At 36.4% G+C, this 26,944-nt stretch overlaps 1 protein-coding gene across 7 annotated transcripts in view; it reads left to right on the forward strand.

Annotated features, from left to right (window-relative positions):
- CACNB2 (calcium voltage-gated channel auxiliary subunit beta 2) overlaps positions 1 to 26,944 on the forward strand; it is a 168,471-nt gene that overhangs the window by 123,640 nt on the left and 17,887 nt on the right. For 6 of the 7 annotated variants that reach the window (XR_003397751.1, XM_026842333.1, XM_026842327.1 and 3 more), the window contains exons 4-9: positions 4,074 to 4,210; positions 5,998 to 6,074; positions 9,975 to 10,108; positions 13,536 to 13,616; positions 13,927 to 13,985; positions 17,219 to 17,328. Coding sequence is in view for 6 of the 7 variants with exons in the window: in XM_026842333.1 (XP_026698134.1) it covers positions 4,074 to 4,210; positions 5,998 to 6,074; positions 9,975 to 10,108; positions 13,536 to 13,616; positions 13,927 to 13,985; positions 17,219 to 17,328 (598 nt within the window). In the remaining variant the exon portion in view is untranslated. Of the gene's footprint in view, positions 1 to 4,073; positions 4,211 to 5,997; positions 6,075 to 9,974; positions 10,109 to 10,253; positions 10,274 to 13,535; positions 13,617 to 13,926; positions 13,986 to 17,218; positions 17,329 to 26,944 lie in introns of all 7 variants that reach the window. The other variant, XM_026842332.1, reaches the window with a different exon arrangement.

Raw genomic sequence — 26,944 nt, forward strand, 5'->3', positions numbered from 1 at the left:
CTGAATATTCTTTGAAATACTATTCTTAATAAAAGCAGTGGCACAACTTACTTTCAAATTAATGACGTTTGGAAAGTGAGTGCTTTTCTTCTCTAGTAAAAATCAGTTATTTAGAGCTTTAAAAATCTACATCTGCCTATTCAGTGATATAATATTTCTGCATTTTACCATTCTAGTACTCCGAGGGTTGATTCTGATTCAGCAGACAAGGGTTGATTCTCTTTTATTTGTGTGACTGAATCTCAAATGACCCCAAAATCCTCAGGTCTCATTTTTTTCACTGAAGTTACTTCCCTGTCACAGACAATATTTTGTTAACTGTCATATACTGAAGAACTGATGTGATATTTCAAGGTGCACAAAGCAGGGTACTTTGCATTTGTTGCACTGGTTTTCTTTTCCTGTAGTTTGGCTTTGAAAATTTTCAGTTTTTACAGTTTCAAACACCTAAAGTCACTTTCTCTGCTCCTTGCAAGTTAGTCCAAAACAAAGTAACTTTCCCATACAGATCCTCCTTAGCAGCCCACTGCTCCCTTCTGAATGTTTCCCTCATTTGATGAGATTTCCTAGCTTCTCATCATATTCCATTGTGTTTTGTCACAAAATGGTCCATCTGGAAATGGAAATTTATAGCAGAAGAACTAGAAAGTTAGCTTAAGGATGAGAGCAACTTATCCAGGCATTTGAAATTATATCTTTGCCCCATTTTAGATTGTCAAAACATCCCTCAGTAGTTATGACTGATGATGCACAGTGATTTTTCTAGTTCAGGTGCTTTGCAGAAGCAGGAAACATTCCTAATACGCAGGTAGAAATACAGGTGGACAGAGACTAAGGAAACACAAGAAATGGACTTCTATTGCCTTCATACTTATGACTAATGATCATAATTTTCCATATATATTAAACACATAAAAAAGGGATCATTTGGATTCGAACGCTGTGTAGTGAAGGAAACGTCTTCTGTCTGATGATAGTGCAAAAGAATTGTTCTGTTCTGTCTTGTGACAAAAGTGGAGATGAGCAAGCACAGAGTCCTGGCAAAAGTAAACCATCAGCATTCTCCAGTGAGTCTGGAAGCACTGGAAATACAGCTCAGTTTGATTAGATTAAATGATTTTGTCATCATCTGTTCCATCTGCATTTCAAACAGGCTGGTAATCTCAGACCTCTCATCAAGTCTTTCCCCTGTTTCCATATGAACCAGAAAGTGTATTTGCAGATTTTCTGTTACAATTTATGCTTTTTTTTCCTCACAACACAACTTACACTCAGATGTAAATGTGCATGGTTGAAAATGAGGAAGAAAAAGTTTCATGAACTTTTCTGGATCTCCAGAAATGACTTGAAAGGAAGCCTGAGTTGTTACATTGTCTGTGGCGGCATGTAGCACTGAGGAATGGACAAATAGATTAAAAACTTCTTGCAGCTTCAGTTGTAATGCAACAGGCACTCTGAGTTAATTGCCTTTAAAAAATCCCTCTCTCTAAGCAGTTAAGGAAGGTTGACTGTCTAGCTGTGCTAGGTCAGATCTGGGTTGTAGAAGGGACCCTGTGCCCAGACTGGGTACACTGCTGGGATGGAGAGGTGAGAAGGGACCTACAAGGAGTCAGACTTGGACTCTCTGGTCCTGTGTTTGGCAGTGGCTGGTGCATCTGGGCAGATCGAACCTCTTCAGGAAGGTGCCCCGAGCAACAGCCCGGCCCGGCCCTGCCCAGCCACGTCCTCACCTTCCATCTTCCATGGCCATGCCCTGCTCAGTCTCCAGGACTCTGTATCTCACCAGATATTGCTCCTTCAGTAATTTTGGAGCTCCCTATAGTTAGCACTGGGAGAACTGAAATGGTCAAACTTTAATTATTTATGCAGATGAAAGGTAAAAAACCATATTGGACTATAAAATGCAGTGTTGCTTTTATATTTTATACCTAATGGGTTGCTAGAAATAAAGAAATCTGAGTTAATCTCCAATAACTTTTGCCTGCATAGTAATGCTGTATTGGATCAATGCTGTCCTGTGCTTGTCTACAAGGAGTGTTCTCCAATCTCAGTGCTGCTGAGAGGGCTCAAGCAAGAAAAACCTCACCTCAAGATGTACATGTGCAGTGGTGAAAAGTACTGCAGTGATTGAGTATGAGGGAAATTTGTTTTCATTATTAGGTTACATTCATTAAAACTCAGTACACATAAAGATGAAGGAATCCTTCCTGCATGAAGAAACATGTGCTACATCATAGTCACTCCTGAATCTTTTGAGGCTTTTAAAGCATGGCTATAATTCTGCTTTGCATTTAATTCATATTTGTGTTTCCCTTGGCACTCCAAGCACAGCTGATTACAGAGAATCATTCATCCCAGCCAGCACCTTGATAGTTGGACACTTCACTACCAAGATTTCCGCTATCTCTTTTTAAAATTAGAAAGTATTATGATGTGTCATATTATTACTTACAAAAGTATCTTATCCTCCTTTTCACATACTGACACAGCATTTAGCTTTGAGACTTTGCAGGAATGAATTCCACATGCTTTTATTTTTGTATGAAGAAAAATTCTGCAGATTTAGCATTTCTATTAATTATAGTAAAAGTAATGTTATTGTACAGTAGTCTGTTGTATAGTAGCCTATACTGTAGGACAGCATAGAAAAGTAGTGGTTATTTGGATTTCAGTGGTGTTTTTTATCTAAATATGTTTATCTACAACATATTTTAAGTGCACATGCATATCTGTAGTTAGCATTCTGCATTGAAAGTTTAATGTTTTAATAATAAGTTCCAGTCTAATACAGCTTTGAAAACTACTATTCCAGATTAGCTCTCTATTAAACATTGGTATTCTTACTCATAAAGGCATCCCATTGGATGAATGTTATAGATCCCCTTATATATTGTGAGCTTAAAAGTAAGTTTATTTTAATCGTTATTTTTTATTAGCTAAATATCTTTAAGTTTGTCTCCAGCATCACAACATTTCAATAGTAGCCAAAATAAAGGTAATACTGCAATTTAGGTTGTATATCATTTGCATTCTCTCAGTGAAATGAATTCCTTTTTATGAGAGCCCACACATTTTACATGCTTTACTCCTAACTATGCACTTGTTAAAGCTACTTATTAAATAATTAAAGATACATTATAGTCATAGCTTCATATTTGAGGTAACTTCTCTTCCCATTTGGATGTTCTCTTACAGTTTCATAAATAATCCAAATTATACAAAATTCATATTTGACAGTATTTATACTCATGGAACTCCTAGAGTATTGCATGTGAGGACATACGTAAGTGACCTATTCTCATCCAAAAATGGTGAATAAATGATAGAGGAAAAAGCAAATAGTTCTGCTCTACAGACATCTGCAAAACAATCAAACAAATACACCTGTGTATATGAATAAATGTTATTAGTCATTATTTCACATTTCGTAGAGCTGAAATTCAGGTAATTGGACTGTCTTGTGCATTTGTCTAATTGTAAGGTTTTTTTAGCTATCCAAAGATAATAATTCCTTGTGTATCTATCATAGTATGTTTAAGATGAAGATCACATGAGCTGTATGCAGTAGAGCATATATAAGCAGCAGAATGTAGTCATATTTCAGAAGGTTCTAGTGAGTTCAGAGAGGCAGGGGAGTTTGAGAAGCAGTATTTTTTATTTTAAATAGAGAACTGAATATAAAGGAATAAGAAAAATAGATTATTAGAGGAGCTGATCAGAAGAAATTTCTGGTGTCCACCAAGGAGAAGTATCAGGGAGAACAAAAGCAGCTCTCGTGTATGAGGGGGAAAGACTGTAAAGCAGAAAAAATAAAGCTGGTAAAACAGGTAAAGCCAGGGAGAATCATTAAGCCTATGAAGGAAGGTTTCTGCTGAAGTACTGTAGCATTTTAATAATTTGCAATGTATAATTATATTAATGTATTTCTGAATATTACCACAATTCTTCATTGCCGTAATAACATAGTACAATTATTAAATGCAGGGAAGAATTACATAAAATGGCTTAGCTGCAAATCAAAAATAATAACAAAATGATCCTATTTTTTTTTTTTTTTTTTTTTTTGTCTGTAGAAATTTAATAATGACTGGTGGATAGGACGGTTGGTAAAAGAAGGCTGTGAAATAGGATTCATTCCAAGCCCAGTCAAACTAGAAAACATGAGGCTGCAGCATGAACAAAAGGCAAAACAAGGAAAATTCTACTCCAGGTAATAACAACGAAACATTAAAAATAGTAGTATTGGCTGTGACACAACTTGAAAGTTACTGCTGTGTATGCTATAGTTCTGTATAATTATTGTAAATGGCAGCTACAAACATTTTGAATCAATGAAGGAAGTAATATTTATTTATATAATTAATGTCATTGGCATTTGAGAGGGAAAGTAGATATTTAGATTGGTAGTCTGTGGTGGCCTAGAATGGCTATTATTCCATTTTATTTTCATAAAATATTTTCAAATTACATTGAAGTTAGTGCATTTACTATGTGGAAGTACAATTTTTTACTTAAAAATCTATCTCCCTATATTCTAGTATTTATTACTTGTTTTAATGATCTTGCAATTTCTAAACACTTTCAAAGCTGATTTTAGAAATTACAGAAAATGTTAAGATTAATATATTTGTAAACTGAAGCCAGTGCCTATTAATTAACTCTTAGGGAAATAATGTTTGGGTTTTGTCAAGTTCATTACCTTCAAATACAGCTTTTAAGAATACTGTATTTTATGATGGAAGTTTCATGTCAAGTCAATTGTTGTCTCTGACTGCAGCCATCATTTCATAAAAGTATTCAGTATCTGTATGTATTGAACAATACTGCAAGATGGTAATAATGTCATCTTTGCTGTAGAATTCTTAATAAAGTAGTTTTCTGGTAAACATTAACATATGTGGAAGCAAATGCCACTTGCTTTCCTTTGGGTATGTAGGACATAAATATTTCCAGTATGTCTGAGTGGGATGGACCGGGAATTGAGAACACCTGGGAAACACTTGAGAAACCAGAAAGACTTTCCTACTTGAGTAGGAAGGGCATCTGTTTGAAGAGCATGTCTGCGCTAAGATACCAGGGTGCTGCAGTGCTGCATTCTCCAGCTGTGAAATGCCTTTCCTATAGGTGTGCTGTCCTCGGCACGAGGATGTCAGGTCCCATATTTCTCTCGTGATGTTTCTGATGCAGCCAAGTCTGACCCAGTGATTTGATCCCTTTCCAAACTGTAAAGGCTTCCATTCTCCAGAGCTTCTCACTGGAGATAACACTGTCCTACGCCAAAAATGCATTTACTTAGTGCTTATTAATATTTTAAGATGGGGAAAGTGGAAACTAGTACTATCACATGAATTATTTGAAGAGTGAAATAGCCTTTCTAACGTTCTTTTCAGTGCTTTTCTTGTTATGGTAACAGAAATAAAATGACTAAAAATACTGTTTCATTTTCACAACTTGGATAGGTTTTCACAAAGCAAAACTGGATAAAACTCTAGTTTCTTTATCTTCATTTGAGAGACTTTCTTTTTCCCAAGTGCTACCTTGTATTGAGGCAGCAAAAGAATTTGTACTTTAATGAAATTGAAAAGATGTTAGGCAAACACACTATCATTTTTGTTAGGGAGCTACCAATAACTCTTTTGTTAAAGTAAACAGATATGCTCACTGGCTTAAGAATTAGTTTTAGTAATGAATAGTAATCTTAATAATTTTATATCGATAGCCATATTAGTAATTGGATTGTGTTAAGATCATGGGGTAGTGAGAGCATATGCAGTATGATGAAGCTGCACAGCACAACAAAGAGCATAATTGATGTTTGAAGTTCCTCAGTTCTCAGAATGTACACACATTTTGTCTAAGATGTATATTTTATACCACTGCCAGAAACACTGTTTGTCTCCTAGCTGGCAGTTCATTTAGAAGGCAAGTAATAAATAAACTAGAATAAATACTGAGAAAGCTATGAAACTTTCAAACTAATTTGTTGCTTTACTCCAGTAAATCAGGAGGAAACTCTTCATCCAGTTTGGGTGACATCGTTCCTAGTTCCAGAAAATCGACGCCTCCATCATCTGGTGAGTAGGTCATGAACCCTTCAGACTCATGCACCTAATCTGTTAAAATTTGTATATATTTTTAGTCTATTTTTCTTATTCCCTGTACTTCATAGGGTTAAGGTTGGGTTGTTGCGTTGCCCTGTAAGGCTGGTTTGGGCAGGTTTGAAGTAATGGAGTCAGTGCCAGCAAGTTCAGGCGATGATAGGGCTGTTAATAATGCACAAAATTCCCTCATTGCTTTTACCATGGTATTTTATAGCAAAGACATGATAAAATAATGAGGCTGCATTTCAGTAGGATAGTTAGAGATTTGGTCTGGTCTGAGCACTTCTGCTGAACAAGAAATACCTTCTGCTACAGGAGAAAAAGCAGCAGTAAAAATAACAATTCCCAAGAAGTTTCTGTTGTAGGATCAAGAATGGCGTTATTTTACAACAGAAAAGTTTCGTTTCACAGTCCTGATAATGAGGGTGTACTGCATATAATTGTAGCATATTTTTTTCCTTTTCTGACAAATTTTTCACAAATACTGTTTTGTATTTAGAGCATCAACAGATATTTAACTTAGGTTGGATTCAAGAGGTATGAAGCAAATACATGGAAAGTTGGTGGAGGAAACTGGCATTGGGTCCTTCAAAAAAGCATAGCAGAAGCTTACCAAAAAAAAATAAATATCTACTGTAATTCAGATGCTGCATTGCTGAATGTTTTGTCTTCTCCTGAGAGAAAATTTACATTTCGAACACCTAAAACCAGAAAATATTAGTGAATGTTGCTAGTGCCTTGTCTAGGGAGGCATAGACATGTATTTTCCAATCATGTTAGTTTATGTGGAGCCTGGCCTACAGAGCCAGGCATCTTAAAATGAACCTGAAGATATTACATAGACATAAAGAGAGAGACAGAGGAATTCAATCAAGCTATGCTCGTAGCTTCATTTGATTAAAGTAATTGAAAAATATATCTGCTTGTCTTGTGAAACCATGAATTTGTTTGTAACAACCAACTTCATTACAGTTGCAGTTTATCAAAATTCCACTTAAGTTCCCTACCTCTGTTTGTTTTTTTTTCTTAATATATTTTCAGTTTACTAATATGCGTTCATCACAAGTCTGTAGAACCCACCTTCATCTTTTATTTTACGATGGCTTTAAACTGTCATATTTACTGTTAAGGCCCACTTTCCTCAACAGCTGCATTTTTTCAGTAAAATTATCCATGGACCTATGTTGTGATTTTATAGTTAGAACATCTGAAATGCTGTAGTATTTGTATACTGAAAACACTTGGAGATCAGTACATACGAAATTTCCAGAATTGGTGCACAGAACATTCATGCTGTAAGAGAACTGATCGCATTCTTAGGTTACCAACTGACTGATTGCTAGCCATCCTGTAATTTTAATTTCATTGAATCATTTCTTCAGACAGTAGTGTTCAGAAACACTGTTTTCTGTAGAAAGAAGGAAATCTGGTAAAGCTTATTCAGTTACATTGAAAATTTGGAGAATGTTTATGAATAGTGTGGATTAGCTTATTCTGTGATCTTAAAGTTTTGGGTCTGCATTAGTAATTTTGTTTATCTTAAGACATCCCAAGAAGGGTGACTACACAAGAATTCAAATTACTTTGCAGTACAGTTTAATTATTATTCCCAGGCCTCCTCTCTTTGAAAGTAAAAAAAATGAAAATGACAAATACATAAATGATTTAATGAAATGAAGAGATTTTAACTAAGTTAACTTTATTTTTTGACTTTGAGTCAGGGATTTTTTTTCCTACATAAACTAGTGTGACAAAACCAAAACCCAAACAAGATGAAGAACCAGTGAAAAACAAATGAATAGGAGGCTCATAGCCATTTAAATAGTCAATACTATCAATATCTATATAATCATTATTTTATATATATATATATACATATATATATATATATATTTTATATATATATATATTTTTATATATATATATAATCAATCCATACAGTCTTCACGGGCCACCGAACAGAATGAGGATAGTGGTGAAAATGTCCTTGAAAATAACCCAGTGAACTAAAGATAATTAACAGTGAAAGAACTATCTCAGAAGATGTTACATAGTGTGAAGACTGAGAATGAAAAAAGGAGATACTGATATCTAGCTGACCAAATGCTACATTTCTTTTATACAGGAAAAACTTAACAACCCTGATTTTTCTTTACTGATGATTTTAGTTGAATGTAGAACTGAAGGAGTTTTAATATGCCTTACTAGGAGTGATTTATAGCATCTCTGCTGTCCTGTATTCAAGAAAGGATATGTTCTTTTTATACTTACGAAGAGGGTGAAGGAACGAACAGTGTTGCTAGAAGAAAATGTTATGTGGTTTCTGTGGCTGTTTTTAGGAGCAGGAGTATATAAACATGGTGTGGATCTACTCACAGTCTTCCCTGGCAAGGGCAGGCTCAAAGACACAGTTTTGTAACTCAGGGATTGTCAGGCTTCATGACATTAGATCTGTGGATAATTCAAATGAGAAAACACACTTTACTCAAGCAGAAGAGGTCACTATCCCAAGTGTCTCTTAAATCAGTAGCTGTGCATGGGCTTGACAGAAATATTTATTTGGTGCATAGTGTAATAGCACATGCCGCTGTATTAGTTGATGTCCTCCTCATCAAGCAGCTGAAAGCAGGTCGCTAAGGTGGTTCCATAATAGTTTGCATTGATTAATTATGGGTTTGGATAAAGTCAGTGCAAATGATACTGCTTATAGGTGTATTTAGATTTAGATTCAGTTCAACATAATGGCTCAACAAAATAAACATGTGTTACCAGAGTGTGTCAAGAGGTGGGTAAGATCTTTACACACAAGAGTGATATTGTACAGCGTGTTTGTGGATTGCCTTTACGTATGTACTTGCTTTCTGAAGAAAAACTTAAGATCAGAATTTAGCATTGTAAACAAGAAAGTTTATTTGGTTTGGTTTGGTTTTGGATGTAGCTGACAGGTATCTGTTGGACTCAGCATTCAGGATAACATGGCTTTGTGTTTTGAAAATGTATTTATTTCTGAGTCTGTGATGATTTTTGCTTAAACTGTTGTTACTTCTTTGATAAAGAGGGTAAATATTTTATATTTATGTTACAAACATTGTGTGCTGTGTGTTCTTTTGGTGCAGAGGTTGAACAGCAGTGGTTTATTGTATTCACTTCCGTTTTGCTCTGCGTACATCCTCACTCTTTACAACAGGATCCAGGTCTCTGAGACAAGCTGGGATCAATTTCCTCTCTTCTGCTACCCATTCTTTTTAGTTTTCGCGATTAGTAGGTCTGGTTTTATTGTTTTTAATAAATGGATCTTATGAGTACTGTTAAAATGGCTAAAAATGCCAGTTGCATTCCACCCTGAGATAAATGTAGATATTGTAGTACCAGTATCAGGCTGGTTTTGTCTTCAGAAGTGATTTTTCTTCTGTTTCATGATTTCGTATAGACATGCTATGACATTTCAAATTTCAGTTAATGATACCCATTTTGATTTAAGTGTTCACTGCTATAAAATACTTCAAATGTTGTTGGCCAAGTTCTGTTGTTTACATTGGTGAGTCTTACCTATTTCAGTGAACTAGTTTGGATTTACACTGGCGTAACAAAATGAACTTGGCCATTGCTTTGTTTCGTAATTCAGTGTATGTCTAATGTAGCTCTGTAAAAGAGGATCAGAGGAAATGTTATAGTAGCTGTTACAGATTGCCTTCCGTCTTCTAATCCTAATGTACTGCACCTTTAAATTTTTCTCTTTATTTTATTGATTTTTATTTATTTATTTATTTATTACTCTGGACAGTTTTATTTTTCTTTACCTGTTATTTCCTTTTTAACCTATCTTTACTTTCCCTGTCATCTGATAATTCTGAATTGTTTGTCTGTATATAGCTGTAGACATAGATGCCACTGGCTTAGATGCAGAAGAAAATGATATTCCAGCAAACCATCGCTCCCCCAAACCCAGTGCAAACAGTGTAACATCACCCCACTCCAAAGAGAAACGAATGCCCTTCTTTAAGAAGGTAACACCAACTTCCAAGCTCCCATCTGTCCACCTGCTCACCTGCACTGCGTCACATTTCTAGTCCTGTTAACTGTCTGCGTCCTTTGACAAGCCAATAACATGCATGCTTTGTTGTTCTTTGTTTCTTTTCCATGCTGCTGTAGCTAAGCAGAAGCAGAAATCGGTAAGTTTATATCGACATTAACTGTGTTTATCCTGCCACTGGCATCATTAGCATTATTACCCCAGATTAAGAGTGCAACTATTCTATAATTAAGGAAGAAATGTATCAATCTGTTAGTGGATTCAGTACAAGAAAACAAACAGTCCCAAGTTCAGTGCGTCCATGAAACTCTGCTACAGTATTTATCCTTTTTGATGGAATAATAGGACACACTTGGAAGGCCTTCTAAAAGTTTGTGAAATTTAGTTCTGACAAATCCATATAATGCACCTCTCTAGTGCATGCTTACTCTTTCTATCTCTTTCTCAAGTGGTGCTGTTTTTTTTTTCCCTTATAACTCAGTTTATGAAAATCATTATTGGAATGTAATCAGATACTCAGATTGTACTTAGAAAACAAACAGTAAAAACCATTGTATCTTTAATTTAGTCAGTATTTAAACTTCTAATTCTCTAGGTGCAAAATCTCCAGGTGAACAAGACTAGTGGAAAACTGCAGTCTTGTTTTGACAGTTTACTTTGAGTTTTTTCTCTTGTCATGTATAAATTATCAGCCAAATGTTCTTGCCATCCATCAGTCAGACTTTTTTAGTATCTCGGCTATTGAAAATGGTACTGGTGGTTCCCAGGAGAGCCAATGTCTCTCCATAGATAACCCAGATAACTACAGAATTATGCAACTGTCATTCTGTTATAGCACACTTCAATGCATTTCTAAGATCTTTGCTGGAATAAGTTATCAAGACATTAAGTAGGAGCCAAACTATGCAGTGAAATACCACATTTCTACTTTTTTGTATTTAAGTCTTTAATCTTCATAGCTCTTATTCATTTGGTTTTAAGCACTCAAATCTATGGGTAACAGACTGTTACAGTGCTTATAAATCATGCCAAGTGATGCTGTTGCCCGTGCTGTGGATGCTCTCATGTTTAGTAAATAAAACTTTTTTTCTTTCTGTCTTCTTGAACTCTTTTAAATAATACTGGAACCTTCTCACTTCCAAAGTCAACAGTATTTGCTTCAGTAGGGTCTGTTCAGTACCATGTCATCCACAGCCCATTATGGAAATCAACAGCAGTTTCTTGCTTCTGATTAATATCTTACGTAATCATATTTATAATCAAAGATAAATGCTGAGGAAGAATAATATGTTGACTTGTACTGGATGCTGTCTGCATAAGCATCTTTTGAAGACACAGCTTCCAGATGAACCTTTGGATCTAGATGGTGACTAGTTCCATCTCCCTCTTAATTCTGTCGTGTCTCTTTTCTTCCATATCAGAATCATTACTGGCTATAGTGGGTTTTGTAATAATGACATTTACAGGAAATGCTGGATGGGCACCCCAAAGTAATATACATAGTCAAACCACTGAGCAAAACTACACTAGTTTTTATTCCAAGTTCATATTTGAACTTGAATCTCCATGTAGAAGCCGTATAGCTCACTGCCAGTCCCTTAGAAAATATTAGATTCTCTAATGCTAAATTAAAGAACTTTAATGCTTCCATTTGATAACTTTTACTCAGTTTTCTGCTGACAGCTTTATTACTTCAAGCTGTAAAGATTAGAGAGAAAAAAAATGCCTGTGTCAACAGAACAGATTTTTAAAATACTCCATATTCCATCAAATAAGGTAATTTCTGTGCTTTCCCTAATTTTCAAATAGCTGGTTAACTTCTAGCATGAATATCTTTGGTTGAGTCAGCCACATTAAGACAAAGATCTGTTGCATCAGGACACTCATGCTATAAGAACTTACACATCGGTTATGAACTTTTCTTAGGATCTGTCTCTAACACACTTATCAGATTATGAGTAATATTAGAAAGAATACTGGAGGGCTGCATTTTGATACTGGTGCAGCATAATTGCAGGGGTTTGCTTTGAAATGTGTTGAGTCGGATTCTCCGCTGTGCAAAATAAATTAATTTCACATGCTTATGATGCCTTGGGCACTGGTATTCATTCTTATGTGAATAATTATCTGGTGAAGCTACAGGTAACAAAAAAATAAGATAAATTATGTTGAAAAACATTCACAAATATTTTCCATGTCTTAGACTGCTTTAGACTGCTGCTTGTGTAGCATTTTGTGCTGTCACTCTATTAATGTCTGTCTTTGTGTTTTTGTGTTTTGGAATGTATATACTTATTTTATTGTTATTGTGAAACACCTTGGGATACGTTGACTACTGAAGCAACAAACAGTGACTGTATTCTGTGGTCTTGACTGATGTATTTGTACTATGTAGGCATCTGAAAAATAAATCTGGCATACCTTTTTCTCTATCACCCACATATTCCTGGGTTTGGATTTCAAACATTTTTTCCCCAAGACAAAAATAAACCAAACCCTCCCTTACAAACAAAACCTCTTTCTGATATGACTCATTCTTCATGCTATATATTGAATAGCCGTCTATTAAAGAAAAAAATCTAGTTTATTTTTTTTGTATTTTATTTTGATAACAATCTAAAAATGTTTACAATCTTTCAAAGTAGGCAATCTTTTTAGCTTTGTATTTTAAAACACTTTTTATATTGTGCATGATACATCAGTAAGTATTTTGATGATTATCATACTAACAGAACCCATTCTTGGGTGGTGACAGGAACTTCCCAAAGCGGAAGGTTTGCTATCCCAAGCTCTGTTTATGAAAATTTTCTAGAATTACTAATTGGATCAGTCATTATTTTGATTTCATTTGCAAGTGAATTGAGGATGCAAATGTGGAAGTCAGACTATGAGTGCTCCCATGAGAATTTGCAGTGGTGTCACAATGTTTTGCCAAGCAGTGGGCAGATCTGAACATAAAGAGATGCATTAGGCTTTTCCCATCTCTTTTTGCTGTAGTTTTCTCTTTCATAATTTGCCTATATAAAGTTTTGGTGGGAAACAATGTCACAGCTCTAGAGTCAATAATTTCGAATCATTAACTGTTGGAAATAAGCTTTTCAGTTTAAGAATGAGGAACTATGGAGTGGGACAGGTGAATGTCTCCAGAATAATGGGTTTATAGCTGTTCAGAGCAAATATGAAAAGAGTAGGAAAATCAAAAGTCAAAGAAAAGCTTTTTCAAAAGAAATCCACGAACCTATTATGTCCTTATCTTGTACTACCAGTTCTTAGGAAAAGTTAACGAATCCATGATTCCTGTGTTGGTGACATCACTGGAAATTCAGAGTTCCTAATATTGTAAGTAATGTGTAACACTTTCTTTAGGTGCTGTGATGCTGAAAGCTTTTTCTGTTTTGCAGACAGAGCACATTCCTCCCTATGATGTAGTGCCTTCTATGCGACCAGTAGTTTTAGTGGGGCCTTCTCTGAAGGGATATGAAGTAAGTGATTGTTGTGAATGGTTTTATTTTGCCAAAAATATTATGATTTGTTTGTATTTGAATACACAAAGGTAGTTAAGGTGAATAACATAGTTTATATCATAGACAAAAATCTAGACAGCTGTTACTTCTACTAGACAGCTACTTTTTTGTACTTTATTTCATACAGAATTCAGATTAAGAATAAATTACATTCCAATCTCATTGCTCAAATATAAGATTTACTGTCAACTTTATAACATACTATTATTAGCATCAAGTATTATAAATTTCCTATATGATTATTAATTTGTTGTTTGTTTGCTTCCAGGTAACAGATATGATGCAAAAAGCATTATTTGATTTTTTAAAACATAGATTTGAAGGGCGGTAAGTACTTTGCAATGCAAATCTACTTGAGTTCATATCCTGTTTAGGTACTTCCAGGTTTTTAAGCAATAATGACATTCTTTTTGTAGCAAATTAGGAACGGCAGCTAATTCCTTGATTAGTGGACTATAGTGTGATTGGAAGTTTCCTCAACAGAGCACACTGAAGCTGTGGTGGGGTGGGAAGAGTTCAAGGGTATATATTTGTTGAGAGTGGAAAAAAGGATGTATTCTTCTTGTTGACTGTGACATTCACACTCCAAATTGCTAAATATATATCTACAGATTCAACAAATATATACTCTTAAAAAGTTATTTTAAGTATTTTTCAAGTGATACCTCGTCAGTGTTTCCGGAGTTCTGTACAAGCTGAGGAGGGCCACTATTCTTCCTCAGCTCTAGTTCCTTACAGTGACATCTAATTTGGAAAAAGTGATAGAAGTTTCATACCCTCTTATATATATGGTTGTCAAACTCTTGATCCCTTGGTTTGACAGTAGTGCTAGACTCTGAAATGGGAAGTCTCAAAAGGACTGCTGAGGAGGGGGACAGTCCCACCCACCTTGCTGAAATATGGTCACCCTTGGTAGCAAACAAGCTGCACTTCGCTGAGTTTTGATCTGAGTGTTGTTACAGCCTGTCCCCCACAGCTCTCTAGGCAAGGTCCAATCTGATTTGTATTTGAGCCTCCAGGCACTACTGTAGTACAAATGTCAAACTAAAAGCATGTTCTGTAATTCAGACGTCATGGACTCATGGACCAGAGACATCAGGTGCACTCTCCACATGTGGTTATATTACTACTGGATCAAGACCGAAATTAATATGTGCTAGTGAGTTGACATTTTAGCTGGGAAGAAATTGAGAAAATGGAAAGGTCTTCTTGTAGTATCTGTAACTTCATTGAATGTTCTGTTTTGTTTGGAAGTGGGCAGAACACTAACACTATTCTATCTGTCCTAGTGCTGTCAAACTTTAAAGAGGGACCTTGAGGCTTTTTGTCAATAGCTTCACCTCTTTAAAATATCAGACATTGTGGTTTAAGCTGTTGAATTTTCTCAGTCAGAATGATGATGTTGATACCTAATCCCTCTTTATATTAGTCACGGTTATCAAATCTTAGATATGTAGCTTCAGCATTGGAAGTTAACGAAAGTGTGAGTGTTGCAAGCTGAAAAAAGTTATTGAGTCTTTATATCTTAAAAGTATTTTAGAGCATATCTGATTTTCAGTTGTAGATCCAATGTGGCAGGGTGAAACCACAAATACTGTCATTGCAATTGACGTCTATGTTACCAGATTAAAGCATCCCAAACTTCAGTAGCAATCTGAATTGGTACTCAAGGTCCTCAACAGAATCGTACAAGAGATTCTTAGATTCATGCTGCTGCTTTCACTGCCGCTCTGCTGTCAAGCCGTGCCCGCTCTCATTGCAATTGTTTTACTGCATGAACATGCATACCCTGTTTTGAAAGCAGTCTTGTTCTTCCTGGCATTACATATCTCAAAAGACTTATCTCAAAAATGACCTTAAAAAGACCTTAAAAGATCTTAAAATGGAAAATAGTATTTTAGACTAAATCTAGCTTTATTCAATATATCATGATTGCATTTGAAAAAGGGAAAAATTATTTTCTATTGCATGTAGGAGACTGGCGGCAGAGAAAACAAACACCAAACCAAAACCCAAAAAGCTGTAAAAGTTTGTAATGTTCATCAACTAGCAAATAAAGATAACTAATGAGTACACCAAATTGCGTATTGGATTTCATTTTAAGACTAGTGGCATTATCTGCGAGGAGCTGTGCCAGAAATCATAATCTTTTGTTGTGTTTTTAGCTTAAGTTAAATCATGTCTAAATTTCCAAAATTATGTTGCTAATCAGTATTGTGCAAATAGTTCTGTTTTTCCGAGTTAACTTCTGGCTTTGTTGCATTTTGTAGGGTTTTAGATAAATATATACACATGTTGAGCTCACTGGGAAATGACCTATTTGGTTACGTTTCAGATGAACAGCATCTGACTGTGCTTGCCAGAGAGAAGCCTTCCCTGTCCTTAGCAAATCCATTTCCTCCTTTTAAATTACAAGTCATACAAGGAAGAACAAGGGAATATAATTTGACTCAGCACTGGAAAAATGTGACCCCTTAACCTGATTAGACCAGAGAGTTTGAAAGGGAATTTATCCAAAGGGTGCATTTTGACCCTGTAAAGCAAAATAAATTTTCCTAGGAGGAAGAGTATGCAGAAGGTTATGTAGCAGGTCAGTGCAAACAACTGGAAGTAACCACTTCTTTCTTGGCTCATATTTTCTCATAAACACAAATCTGAGCCTGCCAAATACTCTGCCCAGAGCTTTTATTTGCATGCTTCTCTGTGTTGCAGTCCCCATTTTTACGTGGCCAGCATATTGCTGGATCTTTCTGGAAAATTATAGTTATCTCTTGCAGTCAGTTAAAAAATGTTAAAAAACATGCTAGTAAACTGAACAATAAAAATAAGAGTTATATGGATGTACTGCTTTCCCTGCTAAACCTTACCTTTACCTGTTAACTCAGCATATCCCTATATGCCTTATACGTATGGTTAAAGTAAGCCAGGCTGTCATTAAATACCTTTCAACGAATCAAAATTAGGGAATGGAGAAACCAGCCTATTCGTAGTGGGATATGGGCACAGGGATATGACACAGGGAATACTGGTGCAAAGTCTAACCACATCAGGTCTGGACCCCCCGGGGGAGGCATTGGAATGGGCTGCCCAGGGAGATGGTGGGGTCCCCATCCCTGGAGGTGATTAAGAGTAGGGTTGATTTAGTGCTTAAGGATATGCCGTAGGTGGAAACTGTCAGTGCTAGGTGAACAGTTGGACTAGATCTTTAAGGTCCTTTCTAACCTAGATGGTTCTGTGATTCTGTGAAGTCCCATCTTCTCCAGCAGTCTGACCTGCTCTTGCCCCCCTGCTCCCCAGACACTGTAGCTTTTGCAGTCAGTGGGCATACTGCATTTCAGCACCATGCAGTAAGGGGGATGTGTTATCAGTAGTTCTTGTAACAGTATTACTTAGCTGAAGTTTCTTCTCTGTTCACATTGTGTAAAGCATATTGTGCTGCTGAGAACTTGTTTTTCTGTAGTCTTAGCCATCTTTTAGTGTTAAGTGAGTCTCTTTTTCCCCCCACATCCCTGCAAGATAAATAACATTCTGTTCTATTTTACTGTATTTTATTTTTGCAGTATATCAATTACACGAGTCACAGCAGACATCTCGCTTGCCAAACGCTCAGTATTAAACAACCCCAGTAAGCATGCGATAATAGAGCGATCTAACACAAGATCAAGCTTAGGTAAGTACCTGTAACAATGCTATCTACAAATTTGCTGTAAAATATACTACTCTCTATTCATATCTGTAAGTTAAAAATAGCCTTCTCTCTGCTATTCAGAAGTCCTGGCACTAGAAATTATTTTAAAATCACTACCAGGTAAACTTCATATAGTGCTGATTTTGGTTTATCTTGCTTATGTTCAGTTTTCATGTTTTGCTCTTTTCCTCGGTGAGGAGAAGTTACCATCAATAAGGTAAATAAAATCTCAATAGCTATTATTCTGGTTAAATAGAAATGACAGTTTCAGAATACTTGAAATTATATCGATATTATTGATATTACACATTATCTATGATAAGATTACTAGTAATGATAGCTACTGATATTAGACTTGAAAAAAAATTATTGAAGTACACATCTTCTGAATTTTGTATGAGCTTAAACTACAAGAAACAGTTAGTCTCATAGAAGAGTTAGTACAAAAAATGACGGATGGAAAAGGGGAGATATTTTTAAAAAAATGTATAGCTAGGATTGTAGCGTGCATATCTGTCATCTTACAGGGGTCTTATTATACTGAAGCTTGTCCAGTTGCATAATTAATTAAACGTTTATTAAGCAGAAAGAAAAACAAACTTAGCTGGGAAGTTTTAACTAAATGTCACCATCTACAGTACCAATAGCTACACTGGATCTCGTCATCCCAAAATGCCCTTAGAGTAAACAGGAAAAGGTGGTCACTCATGTGGACTGACCTCAGCCTTTCTTCTAGCACAAGGTGTACTATATCCAAGATTTTTCTGCTGCTGCAGGCTCATTCCTTGTGTAGAGGCACCTGGAGGTAGCTGAAGTGAATCCCACCATGAGTTTATGTACTCATGTTAGGGCACTCAGCTGACATATGGGACATCCAATTTCCAGTCCCTCCTCAGATACAAAGGAGGAACATGAACTTGAATGTCCAAGATTGCAAGTGAATGTTCCAGTCAGGTTTCTGTCTTTAAAAGGCTGCAGATTTCTCTTAGTGGGCTTTGAGAGAGCTTGGTTTCCCCCGAAAACAGGATTGTATCTTGAAATCTTGGAAATTTTGTGGAACAGGAAAGGAGTCTCATTCATCCTACTAAATGGATTCCTTATCAATTTTGTAACAGAATTTCTAAGTACACCTATACTTTGACTAAATACTTACTTAACATTTGCCTAGTATAGCTGTCCTTCTTAGAATGTGCTTCTCTGCTTTAAAGAGTTTGACTTCCCTTTCTTGAAAATTTGCTTTTTAAAACCCTTGCTTTCAGCTGTGTGAAGGCTGTGAATCTTTACTCGCAAGTAGTCTGATAGCTTCCAAGTATGTCTTATTTTAAGTGTTTTCAAACATCAAAATGCAATGTAATGTAAAAACATAATGAATATCTTTACACACAAGAATATCCCTCTATGTGAATTTCAGTCTTGTCACAAAAGTCTGTTTAATAATCTAATGAAAAGATAAAAGTGTCACTTATTTTGAATAGAACTGAAAATTGGTAATAAGGGTGTAGGTCACCCAATTGTGCAACAGAACCATGGTGATTAATTTCCCAACCTGAACATCAAAGCATGTGCAGTTTTGTGCAATACTGCACAAATATATGCAGCAGTAAAAAGCATATCATCTATTCCTCATGAAAAATTATTTTCATATATGTAAATCAACTATCACAAAGATTTATACAGGAAAAAAAATCTATCAAAAATAAATGCAGCCCAATCATGTATACCTTTATCTCATGGAGAATCTTAACCTGAAGAACATCAACATCTTTTCTTTAGGTCAAGGTGTTTTTTCGATAGAGGGATTTAAAATAGAAGTTCTGACAGAACCTTGGTTGGAGACACCCAGAAGATCCAGTGATTATGTATAAATGTAAATATGTGGATAGATAAATATGTGTCTCTAGTTTTTGTAACAGGCCTATTATTATTACCTAAGATTTCCTGCTATACATACCAGGTTTTCAGTTGCTTACAAAATGTTCTAACTGATTTATAAAATTATTTTTAATTATCTTGGGAAATATTAGTTAGAGCAACTAAGTCATTTTAACAATGAAGTTAGGGTAAAAAATTATCTTACCTACGTTAATATTATATTATGAATATATTAAAAATAAAAATATTATCAAAACCTTTTCTTTCAGAATCTGTAATAATCCCATACTTCTAATAATGTAGCAGAGTTTTGAAGTTTGGAGGTGAATTGAACAATATTTCAGTTACATATTTCTGGGCATTTATGAAAATCTCTGAGAAAACTTGACCAAATTATTAGAGGCTGCCATTAACACATGCCAAGCTTTGCATCTAAATTGGTTAAAGACTCGGCTCTCCCTAGGCAAGTCTAGCCATGAAGCTGAGCAGAACCTGCCCCCAGTAGATTGGATCAGGTCAGCCAAGCAGAACTAAAGCAGGAAGGTGTTCATCTCTCAGCTTTCAATCCCTACTTTGCTGTGCAGTATGGAGTGTGGAGTAAAAAGTTGTTTACTTTAAAGATGTTCAACTGGAGGAGCAAGTGGCTGGGCTGGGCTAAGCCTGTTCCCTTGCTTGCCTGCAGTGTATCTCAAGGCAGAAAGAGTCAGAATCAGAAAATATCATTGTATCCTGCTGGTAGGTGGCCTCTTCTAGCAGTGGTTCACAAGGAAGATGACAACATACAACTGCTGTGAGTACTTAGTTGGCTCAAGTAGCAGAGGTTAGTGGCAATATCTCACCATATTGTGGAATTTTTATTTCTCAGTTTGTGTGATGAATTTGCTATAAGTCAACAAAATATGCTATTCAAAGAGTATTATTATATTTACAAACTCAAGTTGTGCAAAATAAAGTTTAGGAAGTAATAGTAAGAAGGTTAACTGTGTGACTTTTCAGTATATTTAGGTTACATATGCTGTGATTCAGTCTTCAGTTATGTGTTTGCAGACTACATTTACACCAGTCCTCTGCCTTATTTTTTTAAAAAATGTACAAACTAATGTGGGGAATTGGAATTGCTCAGTGAATTGCTGTTTTGCTTGCTATGAAACTTGTACACTATATGAGGCAAGAAGCTTCAGGGAGGCAAATGAAGTTCTCTAAAAGAACAATAGGGCATTTTCAATTTAATTTGGGGGGGTGCAGGACAGAAAGAGAGTGATTTGACCAAAACCTTTTACGGCACTAAATCAGTTGGTTGTAACAGGAGAGATTTATTGGATCCGAGATTGAATTCCTGATCATAAAGAGGAAACCATCACCCACCTTCTTCCCTCAAAGCACTCATACCCCAGTAATTAAAACACACATTTGTGATGTAGGGCACGCAGAGTCAAGCTTCTGCTGTATCTGGTTTAGAACAGGGATTTGAATTTCAGTCTTAAGCATACTAAGCACTGCCCTATCTCTGTTGGTTCAGCAGATGTTGATTCTGTGTTGAAAAAAGGGATAGCCCCGGTGGGAGAGAGGGGGCTCTTCTGCCTACAACCCAGTAGCTTGTAAGCTACAACACTGCAGCATGATGTACCATGGGCCTCTCTTCTGAATCCCAGCAGCCTGCACACCTCACCCAGGGCCAACAAGTAGCCCCTTGACACCCCTGAGGGCTCAGTGCCAGAGGTGACACCCTGTAAAGCTCACCAAGGTAGTGCAGAGACATGGTGACTTCCCTTTCCTGGAGCCAGATACAGTGCCAGTGGAGAGTGGAAGCACAAAGGGAAGGGGCATACCCTCGCTCCCTTTCCTGCCAGGCCCCTCCATGCCACCTCCTGCACTGCCGGTGGCAGTCCTGACTCGCTCAGACAGACGTGAGGTGCAGTGCTGGGGGGTGCAAAGGGAGACTCTTATTTTTGCTGGATTAACTGAAGAGCCCAATGCAATAAAGGCTTTTGCTGCTTCTGATAGAGAATTCCTGTACACTATTGGACTAGTTATTTGAAGCCTTTATAATGAGGGCTATTTTTTTTTTTACAGTGTTTTCTGCATGCCTCAAGCATGATTTGTAGAAGTACTAAGTATTGTGGCTGAAACTGAGATTCAGGCTTTGAACCTCTCAAACAATACTGTATGTCATCAAAATCAGCATGTTGCATGGTAATGCACTGATTTGGAAACTGCAGATGGAAACCAGGCAGTATTTTATGGACTACTGCAGCTACTGTTGTGTACCTTGTGAAATACCAGCCTTATGGCTCCTCATTCCCCAGAAGTCCTCTTATTTTGGTCTCTCCTCTTTGCAGACATTTAACTGGGGATCTATTCTTTTCATTCGCAGCCCAGTTCAAAGAATTTTTCCCTTCTCTCAGATCAGTACTGAGATTATGTACTGACAGTACAGAGCAGGATCAGGAATGGCCTGAGTCTTAGTACTGACTGACTTCTGAAAGAAGCTTTGTTTAGATTTTGAAAGAAAGAATCCCCAGAAATCAGGATTTCTTGTAGGATGGCTTCCGTTTTTCTAATTTGAATGTAATTTTTACTATGGTAATTACTCTGAAGAATCAAACACAACATTTATGAAATTGACACCACCACCACCACCCCAATTAGTGATAACTTGTGATTATTCTTTGTGATCGATTTTCTGTCTGGAAAATACAAGTAATTCCAGCTTCTCACCTAACTGGGCTGTTTCAAAGTGAAAAATCATTTCATTGTATTGATAAAATACTACCACAGTAAATTCCATAAAATAGCCCACAAATAAGTTATTTATCTGTTTTCAGAGAAAGATTAGAACAATGTGCTCTAAATGAAACATGAAACACATATTTGGCAATGAAGAGAAAGTAAATGGTTGAATAGCTGCTTATCACTTGACAGTGTATGGCGTTGAGTACTGATTGAGACAGCAGCCTTACAGAAACAACTTTATTATATGTTCCTGAGCATGTTGTCTTATAATACAGACCACAAAAGGTTTAAGAGAGCTGTCTTGAAATTTCCTACTTTATTAGTACTAGCTTTGCAGCCAGATGGTATTCTCTTCTAATATAAGGTTCAGTCACAGATAAATCATAGAGTTGGGACTCGGGTTATGTTAGTTCTTTTCTAGTATCTGCTGCAGGTCTGCTGAGGAGTTTGGGAAGTGAATTCTTTCTATACCTACATTTTCCCTTGTAGAAAATAAGAATAATAGGACCTTTTCTCCAAACCACTGTAAAAATAAGAATTTCAGCAAACACTGATTTTTATTTTTTTTTTGCTCCAGACTATCTACAATGACTTCGTTTTGGTCCAGGTATTTTAAAATGGTACTTATTGCAAGAAAATTTGATCTTGTTAATGAAAAACAGGGTTTGTTTTAGTTTGTTTTGTTTTGCTCTGAATGGATCTCCTGGCTGCACCACTGTGGGACATGAGGGAGATGAATTGCTCTCTGTCTCTCTCCTTGAACAGTCAGTGGTGCGTGGACTGAGACCCATGTGGTTACTTCTACATCCCGTACCATTTAAAAATGGCTTTTTATTACAGCAAATATAACTCTCCAAAACTGCTTTATGTTAACCCAGATCCCTCCCCCCCTTCCAGGTTTAATGGGAAGCTATTCCTTTACTCACTCACCTTTGTGTAGTGGTACGTCATGCAGCTAGGCAGTCAAACAACTGATTTACCCCTCAGTTATGCACATGTTCCTGAGCAGCAGTTTTAACTGCAGCAGAAAAGGCTAATTGTTATACTTTTGAAAATATGTTGTGTTTTATGTAAGTATCATTTTAGTAAGTGTTCTATCAATGGGTTAATGTAGTGCAACGATAATGTGCTTGATGTATTAATATCAAATAGTTTTTCTGGGAAATAAATGAACCTCTTTTTGAGAACTCTTACCTTATCACCCCATATAGGTTTGCAGTATTACGCATATTGTTAATAATTGTTCATAGTACAGTAAATAGTGGAGTGAGCACCATTATTTGGAACTGATATAATAGATAATCCAGAATTAATTTCAAGGAGGAATAGAGAAACAATGTGATCATCAAGAGTAGGAATTGACACGAGGACTGGATTTACAGGATTATAGGGACGTCTCAGTTGGCTTAATGCTACACACACCTGTCAACTGAAGGTTTGCTTCTGTAAAGGAATCAGTTAAAAATAGACTTGGGATTTGACTAATTGGAAACCAATGCTGAATAGTCTAGCGTAAAATTAATGAATGCAAGGATTTTATAAAAATAGTGTCTGGATCATAAAGATTTAGGAGGACAGTACAGTTTTATTCTTCTATATGAAAGCTAGTTTTGTATATAGAGAAATGTTTGCTTGTCAGTACTGTGATATGCTTAATATGTGAAATGCTAGAGCTAAATTTAAGGAAAGGGCAATTGATTAATTTCTTTAAAAGCCTAGAAGAAAAATTTTGAAAGAAATTTTCTCTCAAAGAAGGTTCAGTACATGGTTAAATCTCAGTCACCTGAAAATCAGTCCCAGTTGGCTTAGTTAAATTTCTGTATGTACGTATGCCATTCTCAGAAACTGCTGAACCAGCTTTAGTGCTTTTGCTGCATTTCTTCGTCAAAAGGACACAAACCTTTTTCTTCTTTTTTCTGTGTATGTTACACTTGTTATAACCTTACCTCATGCTATATGCTTTGTACAAGAACCTGATTGTCTTGGCTTTTTCCATTCTTTGCTTCATTAATGCTCTCCCTTTCCAGATGTTTTGGGTATGTATACAAGCTTGCAAATTACTTTTCCTGCTGTTTTGTGTTCAGTGCTTTATTGTACCGCACAGAACCACCGTGTGTTTCTCATAACTAGCTCACTGATAGACAAAAGCCAATCCTGTGCTGTGTTGCTAAGTATTTCTTCTAGAAAATCTTGCTGGTTTTCCGTATTTGTTTTCAAGTCATTCTAAAGATAAAGTTGAGATTGTCAAGTAAACACTAAAGATTAGGTTTTCCACTGTAAATTTCTAAGGCATGTGCACGTAATCTACATATTCTAACACAGACATGTGAACGCTGATGTAAAATACATCATCATGTGTATGGTAAATCAATTGCAGTCAATTGTCTGGGAATCTGTTTATTTGCTTTCTGTGTGCATATGCAATAACCTGTCAGACATTACATGTACCCAATTTACACGTGCGGCTGAATGCCTACCTTTGGAAAGTTGTCTCTAGGAAATGTATGGAGCTCCCAATCACATAATTAGGTTGATATCCCAGAGTTTTGTCTTCTGAAAATGAAGCATAAATGCTTGAACAAATAGCAGTGGATTATCACTGCAAATTTTGAACTTGTATTTTTAATTACTTGATATCTGTGTGAAAAGCCAGTTGAATGCTTGAAACTATGGTAACAATTTATTTTTTATATATATATATATATATATGATAATGTTATTATGTATTCTCCATGTTGGTAATTTAATGACAGTTGTAGTTGGTAATTGAATGACACTTCCCCGACTATAATTTAAAAATAAAATTAAAAGAATGCTAGCTAAGCCTTATAAAAATCCTTCCCTACTTACAGAGGCTGTGAAAGAATGTAAAATTGAGATTTAATCAAGAGTGTGTTTCCATTCAGTATCAAAGTCTCAAGTTGAAAGAGAAGAAAAAAGGTGTTCAACGAGTTATAGAAAATTCTGATTGTCCCTTTATAATTTTATCTTCAAGGTATCTGGGACAAACTTCCAGAACTCTCACTTGCAGGCATTAAATCCTCAGATATGGTAAAGTAATCTCCTAAACCTGAAGCTGTCTTGAACCAGAATGCTGTAATATAGCAGCCAAGAGCTTTTGGGTTATGAGGATGTGGCTACGTTTGTTTTTGCACACAGATGGGGAAAGAGTAGCATGAAGATCCTGAACCTGTTACCATTTATCAGCCTCACTTGTTTTAAAATGTTCTTTTATCCTTCTGGGCCAGCCTGGGTTTTGTTAAGATCTAAGGTCAGAACCTCTCTAATGAATTCTCCAGGTGGTTCTGTGTTAGAAGTTTGATACTAACTTTCCAGTATTCTAACTTGCGAATAATTTTTTTATATAGTATTGGCAAAGTATTTTAATGATATTTCCTGAGTGTTTCCAAAGGATATATGGAGGGAGGAATAATCCTTAATTTCTCTAAATTAGAGATAGCTCTGAGTAACATGTCACTCTAGTTTCTCATGGTACTGCGCTGAAATATTTGTGAATGATAACTATATTGAAACAAAACATGTTCTAGAGACAAAGCAATGTAGCAGTGTGTTAGAATAATTTTAAGTTTACAGATACTTGTATAATAACTAAGATACCTGGATAGGTGAATGATATTTTTTTAGCAAGTTAGCTGTTTTCTTAAGAATAGTTTGCTTCCCTTAAAACTATTCACACCTGTAGGTTGAATTGATCTAGTTAGCTTTTTTTTTTTCTCCTAGACTCATGAAATTGATAAGAAGTTAGTGTCTGTGTGTGTCCTCATTTTATCCAAGACTATGGGTTTGGGTTGTGTAACCAGAATGCAAAGAAGTCTGGGTTCATTTCTGTTTTCTGCTTACAGAGGCATGAGCTCGTAATTTCCATCGCCATGACAGGGCTGTGATCACCTTTATGATGGTTGTCAGTCTGTCCTGCTGAGTTTATGCACTTTGCATGATAATTAAACTTTATATGGAGAAAGAACTGGAATCCACGTGTTTTGCCTCCCACTCTAAGCATCAGGCTACAGAGTCAGTATCCCTCCCACTCAGTAAATACGCAAATGTTTTGCGAGTGGCACACCATCAGCAGGAGAGGTTGAATAGCCAGCAGTGGAGTGGTTCCACATCCTATCTGTGAGAAAGGCTGAGCATTTTTTTTTTTTATGTCTGTTCTGAATAAAACAGACTTAGGGAATGCTTACTTAGTGTCTATGTATGGATCAGAGCTGTAAAAGCCTATAGTGTTGTACTGAGTAATGAGGCACGGTGCAGAAATATCCAAGTTAGTGCCAGCCTGACGTGATGATATCCATTCTGAACTATACAGAGACACTTGCTTGGTCCCCTGGGCAAAATAAATGTTAGACTGTTTCGTTGCCCAGTCTTCCTATCCCAATTACTCTCTAACAGTGTACGGGAGCTTAATGACAAGAGCAAGATTACACTGCTGCATGGCACCTTCTGGAGCATCTGCAGTTCTGCCTGGCGCAGTCATCTCAAGGCAGCTCTCCTTTGTGCAGTGCTCATCCACTCGTGTTTCTGCTGCAATCCGCTGATTGCAAGCTTTTTCATTCATAGGCCATTGAAATCTACTTCCAGTTTAAACCTGGCACAAGAAGCATCATTCCAGGAATGCTGTTGTTTTGCTAGCCCAGAGAGATAGAGGAGGAAATTGACATCTTTATGTCTTATTTAATATTTATAAATGACACTATCTGTTCTGTATTTTCACATAATGACAGTATTGCATTTCAGGAGATGTTAGTCCATTATAAATAGATCTTGGTTATGTTGAGGTTTCCAGACATCAATTGTATCTGTAAATACCACTTGGACGTGTGTGTGCATTCAAGCCATCTGAATTCTGTCTACACTGAGCCTCAGCAGGCAGGAAGAGGAAAACCCTGTTTTCCTGAAGCACCTCACCCCACAGCTCCCCTTCAGCAGAGCCCAGACGGGAGCGCCAGGCAGAGCAGCAGACATTCTCTTC

Source organism: Athene cunicularia, assembly GCF_003259725.1.
Source record: "Athene cunicularia isolate RWA chromosome 2 unlocalized genomic scaffold, athCun1 chr2_part1, whole genome shotgun sequence".
Classification (NCBI taxonomy): domain Eukaryota; kingdom Metazoa; phylum Chordata; class Aves; order Strigiformes; family Strigidae; genus Athene; species Athene cunicularia.